Source organism: Cebidichthys violaceus, unplaced genomic scaffold (genome assembly GCF_023349555.1).
Source record: "Cebidichthys violaceus isolate CVI_PGR_0920_01 unplaced genomic scaffold, fCebVio1.0.p SCAF_7, whole genome shotgun sequence".
NCBI classification, from domain to species: Eukaryota; Metazoa; Chordata; class Actinopteri; order Perciformes; family Stichaeidae; genus Cebidichthys; species Cebidichthys violaceus.
This window is the reverse complement of record NW_027176927.1, coordinates 4819642-4829550: the sequence shown is the minus strand read 5'-3', so window position 1 is coordinate 4829550 and position 9909 is coordinate 4819642. Positions and strand designations below refer to the sequence as shown.

The window sequence follows — 9909 nt, the reverse complement described above, 5'->3', positions numbered from 1 at the left end:
AAGGTGTTTTTGAACCCACACTCCTGATTTTTGACGGACTCTGATCTCCTGCGCAATATCTACTTTACGTAAAACCTTCAACGTTACGTTCTAGTTTTTTTCTCAAGCTGTGACATCTTCTTACGTAAAAACCGTTAGAGAATACAAAACCATCGTAACGTTACGAGACAATCCTAGCGATCAGTGAAGGGTTTTGTGGGTCATGGAGGAGGAAGGTAAATAAAGCAGACGCGCTAACAACACACAGCGGCTGGTTTTAGCGGGGGAGGTTTGACACTGCGGCAACTTTTTGCTGTGTTACGGTTGGAGAGGACAGACCGGAGAGGAGGGACTGTCGGTTCGGCTACAGGAGGAGCAGCAGCAGCAGTAGGTCGGCGGTGAGATGAACATCATGCTACCCGTCTATTCATGCCTCTCTGGCTGCATACAACAGGAACGATCTCTGCACTGGCCCTCCAGTAGCTAGCTCATTGGGCTAACGCTAGCTACACTCGCTACTGTTGAAAGATCAAAATGGACCGTTAGTGCTTTTAAATCGTCTGTTTGATTTTGCCATTTAACGAACAGCATGTTTGCTGTAGTAGAAGAGATACTCCGAGTAACATTTACTGAGCTAATGTTGCTGTTTGTGACTGAAGCCTCAGTTAGCATCGGGGCAAAAACAATGCCTTCAGCGTGCACTCTGCTCCAAATCAGTTATCTGGTTTGACACGTGACAGCAGGTTGACGCTTCAAATCAACTAATTGCTCGCAGTGGCTTGATTTCAGTGGTCCACAGGTGAATGTTGTTCTATAACTGAAATTATTTTCACAATAAAAGTGGGATATGTGTGAATGTGCAGGGGCAAACACACACACACACACACACACACACACACACACACACACACACACACACACACACACACACACACCTTCTTGCACTCAGTGGGCTTATTAAAAGGTAAGGTGTCACAGTGTCCTGTCTGTGACAGTGTGTGTGTGTATTAATATCTGTGTCTAATCCTCTTACTTTGACCCTAATCATCATACAGTACAGCGGCTCTTTGAATCAGTAGGAATTAATTGCTCTTAAATCTATAGCCCAGAGAGACTATAAGAGTGATAGTCCACCTGTAGAGTGGACTCTCGCATGTGTTCTGTCATGTTTTTAGGTGAACATTGCTACAGTGGAATAGAGTAGAGTGGAGAAGATGGGGAAATTAAATTTCTATTCCTGACAGTTCATTATGGAAAGTGTAACCATTGCGTGTCTCTTCAGGGAGGATTGAGAAGTTGAGTTTGTCAGCTGTTCATCCTGGATGTAGGTCAGTGAGAGGAGCAGCACACTTTCCTTTTGGACCACTTCTTATTTTCAGGGTTTGCATATTGAGACTGAATCATTTTCCTAAAGATTTTTGTTATTGTTTTGCATTTTGAGGATCAGGTGAGTGATCATCAGATAGCCTAACCAACTAGCACCTAATATCAATATCCTATTATTACACAATACCAGGTCTGGTTATCTTAGAAATTGGCATATTTGTACAGTAAATGTTGTTACACCAGAACCATACCAAAACTGGGACTTTTTGTATTTATATTAGAAAATACATCATTAAAAATTATTTAAAAACACAATTTGATAGCAACTTTCAGTACTGGACAGTCTTTGATATTTGGTGCTCATGTATTTCTTTGCTCAGTACCAACAAAGTATTTTGGTCCGATACGCAGCCCTGTATGATAGTAGTAATAATCTGTGATTTTGCTTGCAACAATAGGGCGATAGTAGCATTTTGTTGTTGCATGGACTACATTGCATGCAGTTACAAGCTAAAAATCCTCTGAATTTCCTCGACCAGCTGAGTGAAATATGCAGTGAAGGCCTGTGCCTGCCGGGCCATCATGTCCACATTATTAATGGTTCACCCTAAGCCAGGAAATGACACAGACAACAGCAGATGGAACTTGAGTTTGGTTATGTGACTGTCTGTGCTGTGTGGTGACACGTTGGGCATTTTAAATATGTAGAGTTGGCAAAAGATAATTCACTTTGACTGAATGGTTTAAAAAAAAAAAAAAAAGAAAAAAAAAGATGATTCCATTAACTTTCCCGAACACGGGCTGAATTTTGTGCAGATTGTCCAAACACAAATTGAGTAATTCATCTGTTCAGTTCTCAGGTGGTCTGATTGGGTTTGCCTCGTCCTTGTGTTGCCATGGCGATGCGGGAGTTGGTGGAGGCAGAATGTGGGGGAGCCAATCCCCTCATGAAGTTGACCAGTCACATGACCAAGGAAGGGGGGGCATGGCGGCACCGCTCAACACCTACAGTGAGTGATTTGCACACGACCGTTAATAGTTCAAATAGCTGAATTCATCAGCTAAATAATTTCAGTGTTATCATGAAATGTCACTAGTTGTTCTCTTACCTCTTTGTCTCCTTCTTGTTTCCTCAGATTGCCCCCTCTCCCATCGAAATTGCGACTGAAGAAGAGGTCAGCGCTTATGTTCCTTTTACATATTGTGTTGACTATGATAATGTTTAATTCAAGTCTCTCAGGTGTGTAACTCTGTGTATACTGGGTGCAACTTCTTAATATAGTAATATAATGTCTTTATTTTTGCTGCAGCTGGTGAATGAGTTCCTTCAGGCGCCCCCCCGACCCCCACACACATTTGACATGGGTCAGCTGTTGGAAGAAATGCAGCAGATTGACCAGCAGAGCTACAGACAAGCTCCACAGAGAGGTGCACTTGATTGTTATTATTATTCTTTCTCATGTATTTTGCATAGCGGTTTTAGGTTTGTCTGGCTTAGGCCTCTGCACAAACGCTATTCAACATTTTAAGCAGCACATATTTCCATGTCATAGCTCCAGATGTGGCGGCTTTGGCCCTCTCTGGTGACTGGACGGCCGAGTTCCTCTCCGGTCCTGACTCTGCCTCCGCACCGGGGATCAGCGCTCTTGGTGATGCAGCAGATGCTGATTGGACGAAAGAATTTATTGCTGAGGCGGCAGGTAGTTTGAGTTTGTTATCGTTTCTTTTTTTGTCTCACTCTGGACACACACATTGCCTAAAGAAGCCAAGTTCACACTACACGACTTTAAAGTCGTCAAATCGCTGTACTGTTCACACACTGTCGACGTTAGGGGCTCGCACTACATGCTCCTTTATCTTTAAACCCAGATGAGATCTCAACAACGCAGATTTGCCTCTGATCTGGGGATTTTGTCCAGGAGCTCCAAAAACTGTCGACGAGTGGAAAATAAAGGCCAAAGTTGTGTAGTGTGTAATGAGCACTCTATTTTTATGCAGTCTTCATCAGTCTGTCAGATGTCATCAATCTTCACTGACATCAGAGCAAACCTACCTTTTGATAAACCCTTTAATTTTTGCATTGTGTGTACTTTTTAATGTGCCTATCCGCTGTCTTTTTCCTCCTTTTCTCACTTCCCTGCTCCAGATCCCGGACGCTGGGCGGAGGAGTATCTGGAACAGTCAGAGGAGAAGTTGTGGTTGGGAGACCTGGGAGACCAGGAAAAGGAATGGTTAGAACAGGACATGGATAGAGAGAGTTGAAGGTTTACGGTTGAGAAAAGGCTTAATGAATACTTCAGGCACACTTCAATGAATGTTGAGCGAAGGCCAGACTAAATGATAATAGGAGCACAGGTGGACAAAGGATAGTAGGAACCTTCATCATGTTGTTCTTGTCTACTTGTTGGGTGGATGTGTGTGTTGAATTTAAATTGATCAGACCTTTACCTTAGTCTTTGTCCATCCTTGATGACTAATCATCGACATAGTGCACTGACCTGTTCAGCCTGAATTGAGTTGTTCCAGCCTTCATATGCTGAATGAAATAGAACGGTTCCTTCTAATCGTACAACTCCTTACAGTGTGATATTAACATTTGCTTCTTAATGTGATAGGGCAAAGGAGTATCAACCGGGGGAGGAGTTGAAGCAGACAGCCAATGAGCTCGTCTCAAAAGTTGATGACCCCAAGTTACAAAACACTGAGGTGAGCAGTGTGATCATGTCCATGTCACTCATTCATTGGATCATTTATCCTCTATCACCATATCCTTTTGCTTTTTCTTTTACACTTTTGTAGAGAAGTTTCTCGGGAGCATAGTGCATTGGTAACACTGATGAGGACATTGCTTTAGTTTGGATAGAAAGTTGTTGGTTTGGAGAGGAACAAGCAGTATATTAGTATAAATCTGACCGAATGGTAATGGTAAAATGCCTTTTTTGTTCTCATGTTTTTTTTTCTGTTGTGTAGTTCCTGCGATTCATTAGGCAGATTGGCGAGGGCAGTGTGACAGTGGAGAGCAGGACAGACAAACAGCTCAAAGATAAAGCTCAGGCCGAGGAGGCTCAGAACTGGGCCTCCAACCTCAACCAGGTACGAGTCACTGCCCACTGAGGAGGGGGTTGGTTGCCACTGGGAACACTTTGGGAAGGCACAGTGGTTCTCTATTGCACAGTATAGACTATGCCTTGTGACTCATCACCCCAGTAGCCGATGCAGAGTAACATTTTCCACGAATGTAACCAAAAGCAGCCGCTACACTGAAACATGAAGCTACACAGTGTTGCAGATGGAATTTGTTCAGCAATGAGAGGACTCTTATGACGATCTGCTTCACTTCTTCTGCATTAGGTCTTGTGTACAATCAAGCTCTGGTTATTCCACCTTGACTCAGTTTTTACTTCAATCCTTGATTTGTTGTTGTGAGACTTGTACTTCATCCAGGTCAGGCTGATGCCAGATTTTGGATTTTTACTAGATTTTCTCCTGTAATCACAAAACTATAGAAGTCAATTTCTGCCAAGAAAAGAAAAACAAAGTTGAAATTTAGATATAAATAACAAAATTAAAAATAGTGTGAAAAATGATGCGCAGCATTTTTCTTACTAATACATAATTTGTTTAATACTTTTGATTTAGTTAAGCTAATGTTTGACTAATAATCTTGGTAACTCAAGAGATTTACTTATTTTCTATGAAATAGTCAAGTTTTAAGATAGTTGGTGCAAATATTACATTTTTGACTCAATAGTTTTTCACTTTATATTTCCTAATGTATTTAATAATTTTGACAAAGTAAATTATTATTTTCTATTAAATAGAAAGACAATTTCTTTCAACTTATCTTTACTTTTTGTCTTATTTTGATTTTTTTTCTTAAACTGTGCATGTGTAGCTCTGTCCTGTTTTTGATAAATATCTAATCACCATGGCTCCATTGTACTTAATTGCCCTCTAACTCTGACATGTACTTTTCCCATTTTTTGACCTGCCTTTGAACTCTTGGCTTGCCATTCCCTTAATTAATCAATTAACAACCGCCATTCATCTATTCCTCCTTCTACCTAAATGAATCCTACTCTGCCCACCCCTCCAAAACAAAAAAAACCCTCCTCACCAATCGCTCCCTCCTCCTCCTCTAAACATTGACCCATTCCCCACCGCCACCCCTCCTCGCCTCATGCCATAGTTCCTGATGGAGACGGGGGGAGGGAGTCTTCCCCTGGAAGCCCCAGAGAGGAATGAGAAGATTGACAAAATTAAAGCTAAACAAGCAGAGCAGTGGGCCACGGTCATCAGGCAGGTAGGACCTCTGTGGTCGTGCAGTTAATGCAGTAAGATAAGTTTTGCTACTAGTTTTGTAGAGTTTTGTCCTGCACATAAACAGTAAGATACACGCAGCATTTTTTGTGTTGCTGTTGATTGATTTATCTATCTGATTAGTAAACCAGAGGTTCAATAGGAAGAATTGTTAGAAAGGCATGAGAGAAAAATAGCCTTTTCTGTGTTTCTTCTTTCATCTCCTTTCCATTCACTTCCCTCTATGTTTTTCCTGTTTTATTGGCCCCATCCTCAGCTCTAATAACAATTTTCATAGCCGGCCCGTGCTGACTCAGGTCAACCACTGTCATTGCTCCTCATTGTTCTTCAGGTGTCACAGGACTCGGCTGAAGCCTGGGTAGATGAGTTCGCCACATCAGGACCGGATTTCCAACACGCTAAAGCTGCAGTGGAGGTGAGACAAGAATCAGGGACAACTTAAAAACAAAGCTAAGTACTGGATATTAAATGGGAGCAGTGGTAACGGAGAGGTTACAGCACTCTGTGTCCACAACAACAAACCACTGTTCTCCTTTTAACGGTCAAATCTGTCTATAATACAGGATGATATTTGATGTGATGAGACTGTGAAGTAATGATGTGCATCTGTCTTTTTGTCAGAGCGATGTGGATTTCTGGGAGAAGCTGCAGCAGGAGTGGGAGGAGATGGCTAAGAGGGACGCAGAGAGCCACCCCTGGCTGTCTGACTTCGATCAGCTACTCAGCACTTCCTACGACAAGGTAGATGTCAACCTGCTCACAACAGTTTACATGGTTTCAGCATTTCAGCATTTTTGCACACAGAGCTCTACTCGCTGTATAAAAGGATGTGACGTACAGTGCGTTACAGCGTTTCATGTATTTGATTCTGCATGCTCCTCTGTTGGAACAGTTCATATAGAAGTGTTTTCGCCATATCTCCCTTGTGTTTGTCCCAGGGGTATCAGTTTGAAGAGGACAACCCCTATTTATCCAACCCTGACCCTTTGTCAGAGGGAGTGAAGAGGATGGAGGCGGGGGACATCCCTGGTGCTGTACGCTTCTTTGAAAGTGCTGTACAAAAAGAACCAGATAACCAGCTGGTGAGATTTTATAAGCGTATGGCTTCATTCGCATTTATCAGTATTTCACCCTCGTAGTTATGAATTTAAAAACAATCCAAAAAGTCTCCTTACTTGTAAGGGAACTCACATTTGTCTTCCTACATAGGGCAGTTGTAATGACGCTGTGGTATGTGTACATTTATTTTCATTAAACTGCAGGCTTGGCAATATCTGGGAACCTGTCAGGCAGAGAATGAGCAGGAATTTGCCGCCATCAGCGCCCTCCGCAGGTTGGAACTTAGCATAGCAAAATGCTCGTCACTTCAGATGCAAATTAAAGTACCGCATCTGAGTTTGATGGGTAGTTACAGTTCAGTTCATATTTATTTATATATATATATAAAAAAATATTTTTTTTTTTGCAGACATTGTTAAGAAAATGTAAATGTTATGATACTCAATAAGTCTAAATGAGGAGATAAATTCCATCCTGTTACCTTATCAATATGAGTGTATAATGTGTATGTCTGTAGTCACCACCTTTTCCAGTTTCCCCTTTATCCATAAATGTTAGCAGTAAAATTAGACCTCCTTAATTAAGCATTTGACCATTTCTAACATTTTCTTTCTCAACTCAAAGCATGTCATTGTTCCTTTCCTCTATTCTTTCATTAGATGTATAGAGCTGAAGAACGACAACCTGACTGCTCTGATGGCGTTGGCTGTCAGTTTCACCAACGAATCGCTGCACAGGCAGGCCTGTGAGACTCTTCGTGATTGGCTAAAGCACAACCCAAAATACCATTCTGTGTGGGAGCAGAATGAGGGTGAACGCCAGCAGGAAGGTGCCACAGAAAGGGAGAAGGAAAGAGAGCGGTTCGGCTCACTGCTGCCAGAGTGAGTACCACACTAATTACTAAGTCATTTTAAAGTGTTTTCATGTATTGTATTAACTTCATCTTGTAACTCTTTGCCTCTTTCTTTTTGTTTTGTTTTTCCTGCACAGATCTTTGTTTACAGATGTTCAGTCCCTGTTCCTGCAAGCAGCCAACTCTGACCCTGCCCAGGTGGACCCCCAGCTGCAGTGTGGTCTGGGAGTTCTCTTCAACCTCAGCGGGGAGTACGACAAGGCGGTGGACTGTTTCAGCGCTGCTCTGTCCGTCACGCCACAGGTTAGTGTAGAAGCCAGTGCTGAGATACTAACGTCGGTCTTCACACTGCATGCTCTGCCTGTTTCTGAGCTCTTCTGTCTCCATCAGGACTACCTGCTGTGGAATAAGTTGGGGGCCACACTCGCCAATGGAAGCCGCTCAGAGGAGGCTGTGGCCGCCTACAGGAGAGCTCTGGAGCTGCAGCCCGGTTTCATACGCAGTCGCTACAACTTGGGAATCAGCTGTGTCAACTTAGGGGCACACAGGTGAGGGTCACATTCTTTGGTTAGTAGATTCATATTTTGCTTCATAAAGGGTCATTTTTAACCAAAAAATTGTGTCTTTGTTGCCACCATGTTAACTGCTTACTGTTACATTACATTGATGCCATAAATGATATTCAGTTTCTGTTGAAAATGTGTCAGAGAGGGGATGATTTAACTTCATGGTCATTTTGGAGGCGGCCGTTTGTGGTGTAGTTAAACTGTATTGCATTATACTGAGAGTTTCTTATATTTTGTCCACCCCATTTATATATCAGAGGGTAGAAAAAAAAAGGTCTTAATTTGATTATTATATTTGATAATTGTACATTATGTATTACATTACTACAACTATTATCTCATTGGGCTCAAAATAATTAGGAAAAGTTGTATTAGTTTATTTAAATTAAATATTTGAAACTCATATAAAAGTTAAATTAGCTTTCTCTCTCCTTCATCCTCAGAGAGGCGGTGGAGCACTTCCTTGAAGCTCTATCTCTACAGCGCCAGGCCTCCGGGGACGGAGCGAGAGCTGCGAGGGGACCTGGAGGAGTCGCAGCCACCATGATGTCTGACAACATCTGGTCCACCTTGCGCATGGCGCTCAGCATGATGGGAGAGAGCCCTCTGTACGTTGCAGCAGACCGTCGGGACTTGGACACGTTGCTGGCTCACTTCTCCCAGAGAGAGGTGGACGGTGGGACAGAATGAGGGCCAGCCAGGGGGGGGCTTATTGAGTGTGAGTGTGTTTTGCTGGGAGGTAAATGTCTGGGTGGACCGAATGAAGCGAAGAGGAATCAGAGCAGTGACGGTTACAGAGAAACAGACGAGGAAGACACTGTGAATTATCCACCGTCCTAGAGACATCATCTCGTGGTTATGTGTGCTTGAATGACTTCTATCAAACATTGCAGTATTAGTCTCTCCCTGGAAGACGCAGCCAGCAGCAATACAGTCTCGTCGCTGTATTTTACATGTTTGACCGTCCTTATATTTCATCTTGCTCTGTTGATCTGCAGAACTGGGTTCAATGTCACTTTTGTTGTTGATATGAAATTTGTACTCAATGAAGAAAGTAAATGATTAAGAATGATGTGGACAGTTTATCATTACACTCAACGCTCTCACAGTCTTTCTCAACAGCAGGTTGTAGGTTAAACTCACTACGGTTATGTAAATTGAAGGTACAATATTGAAAAGAGTACTCCCAATAGAAGGGTTAGGCCGGTCCAGAGTACAAACACTAATCAAAAGTGCAACAGCAGCTTGTCTTTCTTTTTCTTTCTCTTTTTTTTATTACATTATTTAATTTTTTAGTGATCAATTATCAACCAGGATAATGAACTGACAACGTGTGTGTGTGTGTGTGTGTGTGTGTGTGTGTGTTGGATCGGGTGGGGGATTTAATTGTGCATCGTGCTGATAATAAGATCATATAATTGTACTATTGTTGAGAATGATTTCTCTGGGCTCCTCCCTTCTCTTGCTCTTTTTCATATCGCTCTTGTAAAACAATTTGCTTTGTTGTAAAATAATGCTATATGCCATATTGTGTATTGTAACATAATTGTTGCACTATAATTGTGTTCAGGCTAGTTGTATCCTGACAGCAATGTTTAATATAATATTCAGCAATAAAGCTTTGATTCCAATCATCTGGAAGTCATTTTATTTCTGAAAAAATAAACAAAATGGCTGACAAAGTATTAAGAGCTGAAAAGAAACAAATGAAAATAATAATGACTTAATTAATATAAGAAGATAGACTTTTCACTTACAGCTGTAAAGCATTTACTTAAGAATAAAGATAATAAACCTGTTTAAGTT

At 41.8% G+C, this 9909-nt stretch overlaps 1 protein-coding gene across 3 annotated transcripts; it reads left to right on the top strand.

The window, feature by feature from the left end:
• The first annotated feature begins 155 nt into the window (after positions 1-155).
• Positions 156-9737, top strand: pex5 (peroxisomal biogenesis factor 5). Of its 3 annotated transcripts, none has more exons than XM_068735363.1 (16): positions 156-377; positions 2166-2315; positions 2442-2480; positions 2616-2733; positions 2859-3005; positions 3452-3536; positions 3921-4011; positions 4276-4398; positions 5957-6040; positions 6247-6366; positions 6564-6707; positions 6888-6958; positions 7344-7565; positions 7675-7840; positions 7928-8085; positions 8547-9737. In XM_068735363.1, exons 2-16 carry the CDS (start codon positions 2202-2204, stop codon positions 8791-8793), a joined length of 1929 nt encoding a protein of 642 aa, XP_068591464.1. In that variant the 5' UTR covers positions 156-377; positions 2166-2201; the 3' UTR covers positions 8794-9737. The 3 variants fall into 3 exon arrangements, with proteins under 3 accessions (XP_068591464.1, XP_068591463.1, XP_068591465.1); XM_068735362.1 differs by having other exon boundaries at positions 2159-2315; XM_068735364.1 differs by lacking the exon at positions 4276-4398 and having other exon boundaries at positions 2159-2315.
• Positions 9738-9909: the final 172 nt, after the last annotated feature.